Source organism: Chelonoidis abingdonii, chromosome 10 (genome assembly GCF_003597395.2).
Source record: "Chelonoidis abingdonii isolate Lonesome George chromosome 10, CheloAbing_2.0, whole genome shotgun sequence".
Lineage (NCBI taxonomy): Eukaryota > Metazoa > Chordata > Testudines > Testudinidae > Chelonoidis > Chelonoidis abingdonii.
The window spans coordinates 26,985,140-27,002,767 of NC_133778.1; the positions used below are offsets into that span (position 1 = coordinate 26,985,140).

The 17,628-nt window shown below is 43.0% G+C and overlaps 1 protein-coding gene across 1 annotated transcript in view; it reads left to right on the plus strand.

Moving 5' to 3' along the window:
- The window catches only part of TMEFF2 (transmembrane protein with EGF like and two follistatin like domains 2), a 177,346-nt gene extending 162,350 nt beyond the window's left edge, over positions 1 to 14,996 (plus strand). The window contains exons 8-10 of the mRNA XM_032763326.2: positions 4,359 to 4,482; positions 7,279 to 7,437; positions 14,673 to 14,996. Coding sequence (XP_032619217.1) covers positions 4,359 to 4,482; positions 7,279 to 7,437; positions 14,673 to 14,769 — 380 coding nt within the window. The 3' untranslated portion in view covers positions 14,770 to 14,996. The remainder of the gene's footprint in view (positions 1 to 4,358; positions 4,483 to 7,278; positions 7,438 to 14,672) is intronic.
- The last annotated feature ends 2,632 nt before the right edge of the window (positions 14,997 to 17,628 follow it).

Below are 17,628 nucleotides of genomic sequence, written 5' to 3' on the forward strand. Positions count from 1 at the left end.
CTCTTTGGACGGTAGTGATGGGGAAAAAATGCATTATGAAAAATTGAATCTTGGATCTGCTATACCTGCTTTTCCCAAAGGCAAGATAATACTTAAGCATACCTAATGCTAGCGTGGCTGACCTATAGAGCTGAACATAAATTACCATTGTTTTATTAAATCCAAGGAAAATGCAAATATTTTGTTATTGCTTAAATTTATTTCTGTCAATGTCAGATATCTATCATAAAAGAGATCCCTCCATTATTCACTTGGTTTTTCTGGATAGCATTATTATTGTTGATAAAATATATTTTAAAATATTTCTAGCATATTCTGATATTATCATAGATGAGAATGCACAATAATGTAAAATTAAAAAAAAAAATAAACCAGCCTTAAGTGTTTCGTTAGGGCCAGAATGTGCAATTAAAAGCACAGTCTCTGTCCAAAGTACAAACACTTAGAGCTGGGCAGGAAATGGGTTTCCCATCCTGTGAATTTTTTTGAGATTTTGACATTTTTTCCCATCCTGAATCAGGACAAAATGTCAAAATCTTGAAGATTTTTGTGAACCAAAAGCCTGAGAAAAAATTTGGATTGGGTCAGTCAAAACATGTTGTTTTGATAATTTCAAGATATTTCGTTTCAATTTTGACCTCTTCATTTCTTTTTCTTTTTTTTTCTTTTTTTTTCCTAAAAGTTAACTTAAATTTGGAAATAAAAAATTATTTCAAACTGAAAAAAAAATTTGGTTCAAAAATATCAGAATGTCCCATTTTGACAAGTACTAAATTGGATGTTTAAACAATTTAAAAAATTTTTTCAAAACAGGAAATGTATTGAAAATGATCCTTTCCTGCAGACAGTTTCACTTTTGACAACTCGCATTTTCTGACTAAAAAGCATTTCATCGAAAATTCCCAGCCAGCTGTCTAAAAGAGAGTCCACCATTTTGCATTCTTTAGTCCACTGATCCCAGTGCACCTGGCCTGCTGTGTAAACTGGGCAACTGGGGATTGGGCTGTGTCTTTTCCATGCCCCTTTCGTCTGATTCCTCCCTTTCCCTCCTAGCCTTTTGGGGTACATTTACACTGCAATAAAAGACCCACAGCAACAAGTCTCCGGGCCTGGGTCAACTGATTTTGGCCCATGGGATTCACACCACAGGTTAAAAATAGAAGTGTAGGGGTTTGGGCTTAGGCTGGGGAAACCTGGCAAGGGCAGGTGGTTACACTGTAGCACAAACCCAGGTCAGTTGAGCCCAGCTCTGAGACTCGCTGACAGGTGGGAGGTGGTTGTAGTGTAGACACAGCACTTGGTATGACCTTGGGCTCCCTCGTGTGTAGATCCTGCCTTTGTGTCTGGCCTTGCATAGGGGCATTGAGGGAGAATGTTCTCTCCCCACACCCAGGCCAGGACCAGATAATCTGACATTCAACATATTAAAAAAAAAAAAAAAAGTACAGGTATAAGTCTATGAAGTATGCGCTGAAATCCCTAAGCCAGATAGGACAGCCTTGAATGTATTTATCAAGTGTAGTTAACAGCTGATGTTCTACCAAATGAGAGTGAGTATATTGCAGATGGTGCTTAGGCATTTAAACACATTATGTAAATGTTAACCATAGACCCATTTCAACTTAAATTCATATTTGGAGCTTGCAATTTACTGGCAACTTTGGGGTAAATATTTTCTTTGATTCATATGTTCAGTGCCCATCTAATGCTTGTGGAAATATACCTGTGCACATTGCAAGGGACTATATAATAATATTGTATGTCTCATCCAAGGATCTCACAGCACTTTATGAGAATTAAAGAATTTATCCTCCCAAGACCCACTACAGAAGAAGGGATCCCATTTTACATCTGGGGAATCTGAAGCACAGAGTTGTTAAGCAATGTGCCCAGTGTCACACAGAGTCTATGACAGACAGGGCCGCCTAGAGGATTCAGGGGGTCTGGGGTCTTCGGCAAATGCCGCCGAAGACCCGGAACTTCAGCGGTGGGTCCCGGGGCGGAAGGACCCCCCCCCCCCCCGCCGTGGGTCTTCAGGGCACTTCGGTGGTGGATCTGGAGCGGAAGGAACCCCCGGTGCCGAATTGCTGCCGAAGACCTGGAGCAGAAGAAGCTCCAGGGACCTGGCCCCGCAAGAGTTTTCCGGGGCCCCTGGAGCGAGTGAAGGACCCCGCTCCAGGGGCCCTGAAAAACTCTCGTGGGGGCCCCTACAGGGCCCGGGGCCTGGGGCAAATTGCCCCACTTGCCCCCCCTCTGGGCAGCCCTGATGACAGAACAGAGAATAAAAACCAGGATTTTTAAGTCCTAGTCCTGTGCTTTACCCACAAAACCATCCTTCATCTCACTCAGTGTATTCCACTGATGCAGTATTTGTTGTGTCTAAACCATCCATCCAGCCTCCTTTTGAAACCCTCCAGGAAAGGAGCTTTCACAACCTCCTTAGGCCGTCTCTTCCATTGTCCTACTGTTCTTACAGTTAGGAGGGGTTTCCTGAGATTTAATCCAAATCTGCTATGCTGTCGTTTAAACTCATTCCCTCTTGTCCTGCCCTCTGAGGCAAGAGAGAAAAAATTTTCACCATCTCTTTTGTGGCAGCCTTTCAAGTATATCAATATCTAGATATTTCCCTGCATGATTCTGAGGAGAGAGAATTTAAAGGATAACAGATATTATTGGACATTTTTCATGGAATATTTTGTGATCAATTTTTTTTTAAATAGCAAAATTAGGTTTTCTGGCAACACAGTGCACAAACCTAAAGGGAATTAGATTAGCAAAAGAATCGCAAAATAGCTTACAAAGCTCTGCATCTATGCCAGGTGATTCCTGTCTAATATACCTCTACCTCGATGTAACGCTGTCCTCGAGAGCCAAAAAATCTTACCACGTTATAGGTGAAATCATGTTATATCGAACTTTATTTAATCCGCCGGAGTGCACAGCCCCGCCCCCCGGAGCACTGCTTTACCACGTTATATCCAAATTCATGTTATATCAGGTGGCGTTCTATCAGGGTAGAGGTGTATTATTCCTGTTTAAGCATAGATTTCTGGGGTGCACAATCATTTCAAGTATCAGAGGGGTAGCCATGTTAGTCTGGATCTGTAAAAGCAGCAGAGAATCCTGTGGCACCTTATAGACTAACAGACGTTTTGGAGCATGGGCTTTCGTGGTTGATACCACACTTCGTCAGATGCATGTAGTGGAATTTTCCGGGCAGGTATATATATGCTAGCAGCAAGCTAGAGATAACGAGGTTAGTTCAGTCAGGGAGATGAGGCCCTGTTCTAGCAGTTGAGGTGTTGAAACCAAGAGAGAGAAACTGGTTCTGTAGTTGGCAAGCCATTCACAGTCTTTGTCAATCCTGAGCTGATGTGTCCAAATTTGCAATGAACTGAAACTCAGCAGTTTCTCTTTGAAGTCTGGTCCTGAAGTTTTTTGCTGCAGTGGCCACCTTAAGGTCTGCTATAGTGTGGCCAGGGAGGTGAAGTGCTCTCCTACGGTTTGTATATTGCCATTCCTAATATCGATCTGTGCCATTTTCCTTTTCCGTAGAGGCTGTCCAGTTTGGCCGATGTACATAGCAGAGGGATTGCTGGCATATGATGGCGTATATTACATTGATGGACATGCAGGTGAATAACCGGTGATGATGTGGCTGTTCGTTAGGTCTGTGATGGTGTCGCTGTGATAGATATGGGCAGAGTTGGCATCGAGGTTTGTTGCATGGATGGTTCCTGAGCTGGAGTTACTATGGTGCGTTGTGCAGTTGCTGGTGAGAATACGTTTCAGTTGGCAGGTTGTCTGTGGGCGAGGATTGGCCTGCCACCCAGGCCTGTGAAAGTGTGGAATCATTGTCCAAGATAGGTTGTAGATCCCTGATGATGCGTTGGAGGGGTTTTAGCTGGGGGCTGTATGTGATTGCCATGGAGTCCTGTTGGGTTGTCTTTTCTGAGTTTGTCTTGCAGTAGGAGGCTTCTGGTTACACATCTGCTCTGCTTGATCTGTTTCCTTATTTCCTCGTGCGGGTATTGTAGTTTTGAGAATGCTTGTGGAGTTTTGTAGGTGTTGGTCTCTGTCTGAGGGTTTAGAGCAGATGCGGTTGTACCTCAGTGCTTGGCTGTAGACAATGGATCATGTGATGTGCCCGGGATGGAAGCTGGAGGCATAAAGGTAGGCATAGCGGTCGGTAGGTTATTTCAGTATTTCTCTTTCTTTTACAACTAAATAGGAATTTTTCACATCTTGCTCTTTTGAATTTTTCCTATATTGTATCTTGAGCACTTAATGCCATGTTTCTTCTCATCTCTCCTTACCACATGCTTGCATGTTGGTGTTCTTTTCACCTGTGTTCACAGAGAATGCAAATAAACTGGAAGAAAGTGCAAGAGGGATTTACATTCCTTGTCCAGAGCACTACAATGGCTTCTGCATGCATGGGAAGTGCGAGCACTCTACTAATACGTTGGAACCATCTTGCAGGTAACACTTTTCCTCCAGAGCAGATCTGATAAGCTGAACATGAAGAGTTGCTAATGTGTAATCAAGATTCAGTGTGGAAAATAATTATTAGCCAAAAACCCTTGTATGGTAAAGCACCTTAGACTTAAATTATGCAGCAGAATTGCCCTGAGTTATGCCACAATGTCAATCAATTATAAAAACATGAAATAACCTTAAGACATATTTAAATATTTTTTTTAAAATGCACCACAAAGTGCAGGCCTAGCCAATGGGTGCTTTTCCTTGACTTGTAGCACTGAAATCTAGTATTCCCTGAGATTTTCACTGTGAGCAAACTTTAAAAAGTGAAGAACAGCATGAAAGACAACTTCTTACAGCTTTGTGGGCAAGGTGACTTAGAAAGAGGTTTGGACAGGGAGGAGGAGTGGTGATTGAAGCATCTCCCAGGCTTCCTTTTAGCAGTGAAAGTTTAATTGAGATGGTTAGGATTTCACTTCAGTAGTTCTTGTTCTTACCATATTCACTTGGAGAAAGTATGGAGATGAAGTGCACATTTGCTGCAGCTGTTGTTTTGAGGCATACAAGATGGAGATTGGAGATCATTGGAAGCTCTGCATGGAGGGTATCTGCTCCTGCAAATCTCCCCTAGATCCTGTGGTCCATTTTGCCCTTGGCTGCCCCTGCTTCTCCATTCTTCCACTCAGCCGCACATTATCCTCTCCTGGTTCCAAGGCTTAGAGGCATGTAGTGACTGTTGTATGTCTTCCCTTTACTCTAGCCTGGAGCACAAAGCTCAGTGAGCACCACCACCATCTCTAAGACAAGGTCCAGGCAAACTCTCCAAGTCTCTTAGAGTTGCTAGTGCCGTTCACCTGAAAGGTTTCCCTTATGATGCCTCCCCGTTCAACTGCCTGCAGCACTGGAGCCAACCCAGGGGAACAACTAACCTCTCTTTTGTAGGAAATCAGACAGGGAAGAAGGTAGCACGATGAGGAAACAGCGAGGAGAGAAACAGACTTTGTGTGGCAGTGGGCAGAATAAACAGGGATTTTAGTGGCAATAGGACAAATAGGTAAATTATGTGTTCATTTGCAGGGCCTTCAGTGGGTAATCTGCATCAGAGTCCAGTGCCAGATAGCCTGTACCTCAGCAAGGGAAATATATCAAACATGGGTTATTTTTGGCGTTCTCGTCTCAAAGCACAGGGAGTTCTAGCATCAGAGGGGATTTGGGGATCTCCAGGAAGGATCTCAGCACCATCTCCTCCCACTGAGGTCAATGGGAGTTGAGGGCACTTGGGCCCAGTCAGGAGGCATACCACATCTGTCAGGATTTGGCCCTATAGCCCCCTATGACAAGTTTATCCCTAAGACTTTGTTGCACATTAGCAAATAAAACATTCTAGCCTGAATCCTGTGCCACACTGTGACTACTTTGTACTGCTATGGCACAAAGATGACCTAGACCCAGCAGGCCTGGCTCCTAAGGATCTTGCCTGCATAGGGATGTCCTAGGACAAAAGCCACCAGAATTGATCCTCCCACCTCTCTTGTTGCATCGGGTGCAGGGGAGGTTGCTGTAAGAAAGAGCATGGTTGAGGCTCTCCTGAACTTCAGTGATCCCCAGCTGCCCCACAGCTCCTTGGCAGCATCAGCAGCTGGTCCAGGTGATGGCTGCATTCAGGAAGCTCTGACTTGTGCCTCGGGACCACTCTGGTGCAGAGCAGTGCCAAGACTGGGGTAGCGCAAAGGCCAGTACTTAGATCTGAAACCAGACAAATGCAGCTTGGACATAAGGCACACATTGTTAGTAGTGTGGGTGACTAGCATTGGAATGAACTACCAAAGGAAGTGGCAGATTCTCCATCTCTCGAGGGTCTTCAGATCCAGACTGGAGGCCTTTCTGGAAGATATGTTTTAGCCAAACACAAGTTATTGGACTGAGTCCAGGGGTAACAGGGTGAAGTGTAATAGCCTGTGATATACAGGAGGTCAGACTAGATACCCTTATGGTCCCTTGTGTCCATAAACCCTATGAATCTATTGGCTCTTCCTTCTGTGGAGAAGGGGTCTAGGAGCCAAAGAGACTGCTGTGGCCTTGGGGCTAGGGTGATAATAGCAGTTGTAAAGCAACCAAACTTGGTGGTGCAGCAGATGCCTGTTTTCCCCTCCCCCGGCTCCTGACGAACAGGTCTGGTGCATGGTCCAAACATTCGGGCTCTGTGGGGTGTGTAGGATTTTGCCTTGTATAGGAAGTATGGGGAAAGCAATAGCCAAAGAGTAAAAGAAATTATCCTAGAGGCAGCCCAGTGTCATCAAAACCAAATCTGTCCCCAGACAAACATGTTGGTGTAGGTTGATGAAAAATGTTAATTAAACCAATGCATGGCTTACCTGTGAATCCAAGGAAACAGCAACTATCCCTGCACAACCCTCAGCTTTTCAGGACTATCATTTATTTCTCCTACTCTTTGTCTATCTTGTAGACTGGAAGCTCTTTGAGGCAGGGACTGTCCCTTACTGTGTGTGTGCTTAGCAAAATAAGGTCCCGATCTTGGGGCAGGGGGGTCTCTAGGTGCTCCCCTAATCCAATAGTCACCACATTTAAGGCATCCAAGTATCTATGTATCTCATTATCCTAGCCACTCAGTGTTTGTGAGATAAAAGCAGTCCTTGCGTAACCTGGAAGTATAATCTACATCTCTGCCTGCCAAGCAGTACTTTCATACCCAGAGCCTCCCTGGGGCATAGTCTGTCCCTCTGCTAAAAGAGATGCAAGATGTCTAAGTAACAGGATAAACATCTTTCATTGCAGGTGTGATGCAGGCTATACTGGACAACACTGTGAAAAAAAGGACTACAGCGTTTTATATGTGGTTCCAGGGCCAGTACGATTTCAGTATGTCTTAATAGCAGCTGTGATTGGAACCATCCAGATTGCTATCATCTGTGTTGTAGTCCTCTGCATTACAAGGTCAGTATCACTATGTTTTTGCAATAGAAGAAAAGGGATTTTGTTTATCCCCACTTGATTCTCCAATTACACAGACTAGTATATTTGCACTCGGATAACAAATCTCACTTAATTCACTGAAGTAGGAGAAAGAATTGTTTGGTCCCAGTGCTGATTTATTTATCATGACTGTATTTTGAGCACCAATTTAATCAGACTTGGGCCACACCAGCACATATAGCAAATGAAGTTTCACATTCTGTATTCAGATGCTTGGATAAAATATTGTTCATATAAATAAAGGGAATATAAATGAGGCAACTGGATCAACAGTTACTAAATAAATCTAGTCCTACCTGTGTATTGTGACAAAGTTCCTCCTCTACCTTGGTGGGTCCTGTGCTTATAGCTCACCTTAGTGATCTTCCCCACAGTCTAGGTCAACTCCTCCTGTGTCTGATCAGGAGTTGGGAGGTTTGGAGGGAACCCGGGCCCGCCCTCTACTCTGAGTTCCAGCCCAGGGCCCTGTGGATTGCAGCTGTCTATAGTGCCTCCTGTAACAGCTGCATGACAGCTACAACTCCCTGGGCTACTTCCCCATGGTCTCCTCCAAAAACCTTCTTTATCCTCACCACAGGACCTTCCTCCTGGTGTCTGATAACGTACTCCTTAGTCCTCCAGCTACCACATCCCTCTCACTCTCAGCTCCTTGCACCTCTTGCTCCCAGCTCCTCACACACACTTCCTCTCCTCTGGCTCCCTCTGGCGTGACTGGAGTGAGCTCCTTTTTAAACCCAGGTGCCTTGATTAGCCTGCCTTGATTGGCTGCAGGTGTTCTAATCAGCCTGTCTGCCTTAATTGGTTCTAGCAGGTTCCTGATTACGCTAGCGCAGCCCCTGCTCTGGTCACTCAGGGAACAGAAAACCACTCATCCAGTGACCAGTATATTTGCCCTCAACCAGACTCCTGTACCCAACTGGTTTGGGTCTGTCACAGTATGTATTTCTAAAGAGCCCATCACTGTAGCTCCAATCTAGGAGAGCAGTTAAGCACATGCATAACTTTAAGCCAACTGAAATTATTTTAATAAAGGGTACAGCACACATGCTTAAAGTTATGCATGTGCTTTGGTGTTTTTCTGGATGGGGACCTAGATAAATATCCAGGTGCAATGTTGCATTTTTGTAAATAAAGAAGAAGCGCTTATTAGCATGGAAATTGTGGCCTCAAGGTAGTTCAGAATTAAAGTGCTAAGTGTAATTATTCTTCTTGTGCCCACAAGTGCTACTGTACATCCTCACTGACCCAGTTTCATTGTTTCTGGAAGAATTCAGAGTGAGCCCTGGCCACTGAGTTTCTCCAGGCTTTTGTCAGAAATCACAAGGTGAAACTCATTCAGCCCTCGTACAGCTCCACCAATAAATCAGATTGAAAAGGAATTTATTTCTAAACAAAAGAGAGGAAAATAAAACACAGGTATCATACCTCTATAGAAACTAAAAGCTCTAATATATCTCAGTATCAGTGTTGCACTGTCTAGTTAGAGGACAAGTGCAGCATTTGCTCCTGGAAAAGACAAAAAAATGATTAATAAATCCTCCCCGGCCTAAATGCGTGAAGCAAAATCATCTGCTGAAGCTTTGAGCTGCTTTCTGGCCAAGCTGAGTCCATCAAGTCTACTGCCCTTAACAGTAGATGCCAGAAGAGGCAATGGATTATATTAAAGTGGGTTGCACGGAACATGGAGATAATTCATACCAAAAAAAGTATACATAAAAAAGGAGATGGAAAAATAACTGATAAATGGGAAAATGCAACATGTCATTTTCTCTTAGTGACTCTAGTTTTTTCACCTTCAGGCAACCTAGCAAGGTAGAGCATGTGAGCCGAGGAAGAGATATGAATCCTTCCTACTTTACAGATTTAGATTAGGATCTATGGTACTGCAATCCCGATAACATATCCCACTGATATTTTTAAAATGTGTTACCACCTCCCCGCATGTTCTAATCTCGTTAATATATAATTTTTGACCTTTTTCTATAATGTGTGTGATTATTGCAAAACAGCCTCCAAACCTCACTTAACAATTTGGGCTACATTTCAGATACAGAGGCCTAAGTGCCCTAAGAAAGTTACATGCAGTTTGCAACTTCCAAGTGTTCTGGTTGCAAATGCACATGCAACTGTATGATTTGCACAAGTATGGTTTAGTGAACGTGAGTGTTTTGGCTTGAACTCCAGGTCATTCCAATGCATGAACTCTTCAAAGTAGGAAACACAATAAAAATATGACTAAAAATCCTTATATGAGAGAAGTCAAAAGTGAAGCCGTAGACTGTCTTATGCCAAATTCTCGACTGGTGACTGATTAAGTTTCATCAGTTTGCACAAGCACAGAATTTGGATCTCTGCATCTAAAACTTATAATTGTGTGCCACTAGCCAATATTATTATTACTAATCATTTATTCTTACTATTATTAAAATCATGCATGTAGCACTGCAAATGCCTGTGGGGCTTTCCAAAGCTGAGCATTTCTGAGAGGTGCCCAGAGCCTGCAGCTCCCACTGACGTTAGGAATCACAGTAGTGCTCAGAGTTGTTCAGGACTGAGCCCATAGTGAGACACTATCTCCGCACCAAAGACCTTCCAGCTTGGCAGACAAGACAAGACAAAGACAGAACAGTGTAGATGAAGGAAGACTTGGAAATATGTGGTTATGCGCAGCATTGTCCTGTCTCTCAGCACTTTTCTTTACTGCTTTGTAGTTATGGCAGTTTATTTGTGCGAATAACTTTATTAAAAATGAATGGATTGTGTGCTTTGCCTGCTAGGATTACACGATCACTGACTCAAGCCATCCTGTGAGCCTCAGCTGGCTAGAAGGCAGGGGGCCTGTGTCCTACTTCCTAGTTTACATTATTTTAACGCGTATGTTCATAAATAAACATGGATCTCACACTGAGCACATCACAAAGCTCGATGGACTTCAGGTGGCTGAAGGAGTCATGGACCAAGTGGCTCAACTTCAGCTCATCACTGAGTCTATAGAACCAGACTCTGTTCTGAACACAGCCAAGGACACTTCATCTGAGCCAGCCACAGGTAGCATACACTCAGATCCCATATTGTACCGTGTTTTACTAACTTAACAATTGGACTAGTGGTACCTCAAGTTCCTTGGTACTGGTCACTTTTCTTAAAATAACTTTGTTCCCATTAGCTGGTAGTCATCTGGAGTAGAGGTTTCGCTTTGCATTATAGACTCACAATGTCTATATGTTTTCATTCAAGGAATTTGTTTCATAAAAGTAAGCCTAAGTTCCAGTTGACTTTGGACCCCATGATCACACAGTCATTATGTGAGTTCATTGTGGAGCGACCCTTCTGGATCCCACTGCTTCCAGCTGGGCCATCGCTTCTGTCTCATAGTCTGAATCCACTCTTTTGCTGAGAGATGGGTTTGGATACACTGAGCGAAGGTCTTTTTTCCAGTGCTAGCACCCCACCACTGCCACTCATCTGATCATCTGGCAGCCAGCCCTCACTGAATCAATCCCTTTTCTCCCATCCCAAGTGTACCTGTAGGCTATTTCTTTATTGTTAGAACTTCTCAGAACCTCCGGTTCCTCTCTTTCCTTGCTTCAGTCTCAGGTGCTGTGCCATACATTTGGCGGCTGCACAGACCACACCTACATCTCTGAATTGCCCCTGGAAATATTTCAGCTCTGGCTAGTTACTTGTTAGTGACAGGATAAGGACCCAATTTTCAAATGTGGAGTCCTGAAGACACATAAATCTATATTTAGCCACCTAAAGACCTGTTCAGCGCTTAGGTTTAAAAACAGGGCCCTAATTCATTTTCTTTTCTTGTCTAAAGAAATTCTGAAATCTCTGCACTCACTCACCCTGGTTAAGGATTTGGGAGTCTTTCTGTTTCCAGTTTTCTTTTTGCAGCTCACTATTTTTCTACGAATGCCCAAAATAAAAAGTGAATATATGTTTTAAGAGGATATTTTAACAAGGCACTGGTCACCCCCCGCACAGTCTTTCTAGGATCCTGTCATCCAGAGAATTGATGCTTTCACACACTTGTCTCTCAGCTAATAGCACTCTTTCGCCCCTAATTGTTAACTCACATTTTGGCTTTAGACTTGGGTTATAGAGGTTATGCTAGTTTGTTTGGGGTTGTTTCGGGTTTTTTGGTTAACGACCTCCACTTTTGTAGAGTGGAGTGGCCAGTGGTCAAAGGTCTAACGTCGATATTCATTTTTTCTGATTAGTCAAGCATCCTTGATACCCCTGACCATTACATTTTATTGATTCACTTGCAGATTCTAGGTGCACTGTGATTTAGTGGTTCCGTTCTTTCTTGCTTGAGAGATTCCAGAGATCATTCTTGTGGAATACTGCAAGGTCCTATTTTGCCATCGCTGTTGTTCAGTGTGCGCAAGAGGCTACTCTGGGCTATGAGGTGGTCAGTGAGCAGATGAGATGTAGCTCTGTGAATCAGTCCTAGGTTTGCTAACAATGGTGCCCTAGTTCATACAAAAGGTTTGCCAGGCTTCTCATGAACATGCGGCAAAGTCTGAGTTTGTAATGAAATCACAGTCCAGGCAAAGTCTACAAGGGTTTCATAATGAAAGGTTTGCCCTTTCCTTCTGAGAACTTCAGGAATATCGACTTATATTTCCAGTTATGCAGATAGCAGCCCACCTTCCCTCTGTGAAAAGAAGGGGGCGAAATTATGAGCATGAGCATGCAGCCCTTATAACAAGAGCAGTCCCATTTAAAAGTGAGAGCAGTCAGGGCTGCAGCTTCAGCTGGCCTGAAGCCATTGACCTCTGTGGAGTTCACCAGTTGACCCCAGCTGAGGATCTGGCCCACATGGTATCAAACATTTATATCACCCCTATTTCATACTTTTGGAAACTATTTAAAAAACCCTTTGCCAGTGCTGTTTTGTCCACAGACATGTAGCCTTTTACTGGCAGTGCCACAGTTGGACATCAGTTCTGTTCAGCTGGAAGGAAAAAAAATCCTTCATACACAGCAACAAATGCTGCTTGATTTTCAGCTGGTACCAACATTTTATTGGGTTCTATTTTACTTATAAAGCTGCGTTGCCTATAGAGATAAAGGCAAACATTCTAACCTGTCACTGTGTGTGACAGACAGTCGTGTTCTAGTCTCATGTAGCGTCAGTGGGATTTCATGGATTGTAATAGAGATCATAAGTTGGCCAAAGCCTGCATAAGCAAGAAAGCAAGAAAGCAATACAGTTGGACTTTTCCATCTCAGTAGGGTCTCTTGATATTTTAGGTGCTTCTCTCTGTTAAGCCACTCAAGAAATTGCAAGTATTGTTGCAGAAATGCTAGCTGCATTTAGCATGCAGAAAGTGGATGAACCCAGGGTTCTGGAGGGAAACTCGCTCTCTCTTTTTGTCTCTCTCTCTCCACTCACCCTGTTTAAGGATTTAGGAGTGTTTCTATTTCCAGTTGTCTTTTTGCAGCTCACTATTTTTCTACTAATACCCAAAATAAAAAGGGAAAATATTTTTAAGAGGATATTTTAACAAGGCACTGGTCACCTCCCTGCTATAGTTAAACTTGCTTGATGTTTCCATTTTAACTCCCCACTCTGCTGCTTACAACTATTGGAAATCTTAACTCTTGGGACTGAAATTTCCTATGCTTGATCTCGAGTGATACTGGGAATATTTTATAATCTTCTGTTTAGTGAAAAATTCTTTAGAAGAGCCCTTCCAGCAAAAACAGCGTGTTGTTAAAAGTTGAAATGCACCATGAAAATAGCCCTCACTGAGTGTACAGCCTTATAATGGGGTAAAACAGTTTGGCTTTTGCCATTATCCAAATGAAATACAATTCTGAGCATGTACAATGGAGTGTCTTTCTTGCCTAAGCTCTACAGTTATATGCAACTAAGGAATGCTGTGTTGGGCAAGCATCCATAGCTAAGCTAGTTGCTCTCTAAGGGTACGTCTACACTACCGATCGCATCTATCAGGGATCAATTTATCGCATGTAGTGTAGATGCGATAAATCGATCCCTGATCGCTCTCCTGTCGACTGCTGAACTCCTGTTCAGCGAGAGGTGGAAATAAAGTCGACGGGGGAGCCGCAGCCGTCAATCCCGCGCCGCGAGGATTCGAAGTAAGTAATTCTAAGTCGATCTAAGATGCGTTGACTTCAGCTACACTATTCTTGTAGCTGAAGTTGCACATCTTAGATCGATTTCCCCCTGCCCCCAGTGTATACCAGTGTGAACATCCATAATTTCCATGGAAACCAGTAGTAGCTGTGGATGCTTAGCACCTCTGAAAAAACAAAATCAGGCCAGCAAATATTTACTCCTCGGATCTGTCCAGGTCCACTTTCTAAATGTTTCAGGGATTTACAGTGGCTAGTAAAAGAATATGGGATCTTTCCTAGTCTAGCTCCTCCTACTGTTTCCTGAAAATAGTTATTTTAGTTAAGAAATAATATGTGACAGTTCAATTAGGAAATGTATTGTGTAGTACATGCTTATTACAAGGGGGCAGACTTAAAGTTGTGCTTCCAACCTTAACTTTGACATCACTTGTCTTATGAGTAAGCCTATGATTATGTCACAGAAGTCACGGAATCCGTGACTTCAGCTGACCTCCAGGACTTTTCTGCCCCTAGGTGGGAGCACCCTGCTGCTGTCCAACTGGGGGCGACGGGGACTCCCCGGAGCTGCCCAGCCACCCCAGGGGTGACGGGACTCTGCAGATCCCATTCCCCACAGCGGCAGGGGACCCCAGAGCTCTCACTGATCACATCGGTGGGGGACCCAGGAGCCCCAGCAGCAGTGGGTGCTGGACCCACCTCCTCATTTTGTCAGGGATATTTTTAGTGAAAGTCAGGGACAGGTCATGGGCTTCCATGAATTTTTGTTTATTGCCTGCAACCGGTCCGGGACTTTTACTAAAAATATCCATGACAAAACCTTAGCCTTACTTATGAGTGCTTAACTGTGCAACCTTAGTTTTCTCTTAATTTAGTTTTTTGTATCGAGGCTGCAGTTTTTCACAGGAATGCAGAGAGCATGGCCCAATTGTTCTCTTTGCCACATTGTTTTGGAGGAAGTCTAATGACTGGGAGGAAGATCTGTTTCCTCTTCAGCTTCCCATCCTCACATTATCACTCAAGCCCTTTTGTTAAGCAAATGCCTCGCTATGATTTGTGTATTTTCCCCCCATTTCTTCCAGAAAATGTCCCAGGAGCAACAGAATCCACAGACAGAAGCAAAACACAGGGCACTACAGTTCAGACAACACAACAAGAGCATCGACCAGGTTAATTTAAAGAGTGCATGTTTCCACAATGGCAAATCTAACTGCAGAGAGCTTGGACTACAAAATACAGTATTATAGACAAAAGATTTAAACAAGATCTACACATGTTGCCTTGCATTTGTGGTAATCTACACCAATGAAAACATGTACTTACAGCTATATTTGATTATGTATGGATATATTTGAAATAGTATACATTGTCTTGATGTTTTTCTGTAATGTAAATAAACTATTTATATCACACAGTATAGTTTTTTCTTTTTCATGTATTTGTTATATATAATAAATACTCAGTGATGAGAAAAAACACGGCCTTAAATTTGCTGTATCTTATAGCTGTGTATAATCGGGATCTTATCAATGGACACCAACAAATATCTTTTCATATTCCAATTCTAGTGGCACAGTATTAGCATCTGCTGGATTCACTGGGTAGAGTTTTAAGTAAGTCCGATATCAAGAAAAATTATGATTATAGGAAAGATGAAGAATAGCTTAGTCTATTCTGAGTAGGCATAAAATATTTCAGATCCTGGAGTCAAATACACTTCATCAGCCTTATCCTTCTCCTTCATCCAGAGGTGAAAGTAAGCTGGTACAGGCCAGTACAGCGTACCGGTAAGAAAGTGGCCACTGGTACACAGCCGATGTTAGAGGGCTGCCGCGGCAGCACTTTAACCACCGTACTGGCAGGGTCACTGAAGGGGGAAGAGGGGGCAAAAAGGGCAGCTGCCCCAGGGCCCAGCGATTTAAAAGGGCCCAGGACTCCCGGCAGTGGCCGGAGCCCAGGGCCCTTTAAATCACTGGCAGAGCCCCCCTTCCACCACGTTGCCCAGGACCCCAGCTGCCCTGCGTCCCTGTAAGTCCTTTAAGTTACTTTCACTCCTCCTTCCATTTTTACTCCCCCACCCCACCCCCAAAGAATAGGAGTCTTTGCCTTCAAAATTAAATCAGAACTGACGGGGAAATGGAAATTCTGTATAACCATTACAGAAGGGCGGGGAGGATAATGTTTCTATTTGGAAAGGAATAAAGTAACTGTCAAGGTGAACCTAAAGCATACACATTGGTCTGGAATGCAGCAATTTTCAACTCTTGGTCACCGGGGTGAGTGAAAAATTGCTTCTTTTTGATGAGTGAAAATTATTAGTTAAAAAAAGTTTATAACATAATCATAGCTGAATGCCAGAGCTGTTTGTGCCTCATGAACATGTTGATATAATGTATTTTTCTTCAAGGAGAAGGTGAAAACCACTAACAAAATATCTCATGAATAACTTTATGGATGATCCCACTCCATTACGTGTAATGGAACTCAGAGTATGATTATACCTCAGGAAAATAGGGAAATGCATTCGGTTGCACATCCGTATGATGGACAAGATATTAAGTTATTCCCATGGAAGCTTTAGAGCCTCTGAGACTTACTCGTTCAGAAGCCAACATTTTTCTGCTTTGTTTTCAAAGTGCGGGATTTTACAGACTGTGAAGACAAAAAGGTTATATTTAAAGGTCAAAATGTTATACCCTTACTTGTGTTCAGTAGTGTACTGTCCCATTGATCACTGAAGTTAAGTACTGTTCACTGTAAGTAAGGGTGTGAGAATCAGACCCTGAAGAAATTGCAAAACAAGATCATTATAGTACTCCCCTCCAAATGAATTTAGCATTGGCCTAGAGGAAAACACCCTGACAAAGATTAAGAACTGTTTCACCATGACAAAGGGCAGATTGAATCATTTTCAGCCTTGTTGTTAACTCCACTGGCTTACATGAAATTCCCTATTCTATACATTACTAGAGGTACTATGGGTATTAAGGTGCAAGCCTACAGTTTCTCATCCTTTACTTTAGTGTGACTCCTTGTACTAACAAACACCAGACCTGTTAGTAACGGGATTCAGGGACAGGTCATTAGAGTTGATTACTTCTATGGCCACATAGGCATAGTCACAAGTTATCATTTCTTTTCTATTGTTTTTCCTAAATGTTTTTAAATAAATTCATCGTGTGTTGGGCACAGGACCTGGGATTGTGTCTGGTTAATTAATAAAAACAGGTTGGCAACAGGTGTCTACAGTTGCTTGGTCACTGCTGATGGAAGGGTGTGTGCAAGTACTGTGGTCTCTGTTATTGTCACAGTCAGTGGGGTAGATTATGAAGTAATGTTTTTCAGAGTAAATGACTGGCAGTTTGTTGCTGAGCTGCTGTCCTCTGAGAAACCATCTGCTTCAAAAAGTTATGGGGGTTCAGTTTTGGTACATCCTTGCTCACAACTGATCTTCCATTTCTGTCTCTGTCAGAGATTATTTTCCAATTAGAAAAAAAGTAACCAATTTGATTCAGCATGAATAGCAGCATGATAGTGAGCAGGTGTGTCCCTGCCATTGGTAGCACCTGGAGTGCTTCTGTGCTCAAAAATGGGAAAATAAATCCAGCATAAAGTACATTTTCCTTTGCCCCAATAACAGCCATTATTCCAGCAGAATAGTTCTTCCACTTGAAGGATCAAGAGGAGACAATATAACGTGTGTTCCCCACAGTAGGAGCATCTAAAGCATGAGTATCAGGCTTTAATCGAGTATCTTGGCAGCCACAGCAAATCATAGAAGGGAACTTTCAAAAGTTTACTTAATTGAACTAGTATTCCTGTAGAGTTAAGTAGGGTTATAACATCTTTCCTAAGCTTTGCCCGATACTACAGGTATGGCAACAAACACTTCAGAAGAGCCTAAAAGCCATTGCATTAGAGAGAAATTCAAGCAACCACCTGAATCTGGCGGGCAGAGACCTCATCAATTTGTAGTGCTCCAATCTAGGGGGCTGATTTTTATCCAGAGTTCAAATTTCAATCCTCCAGCCTTTCACC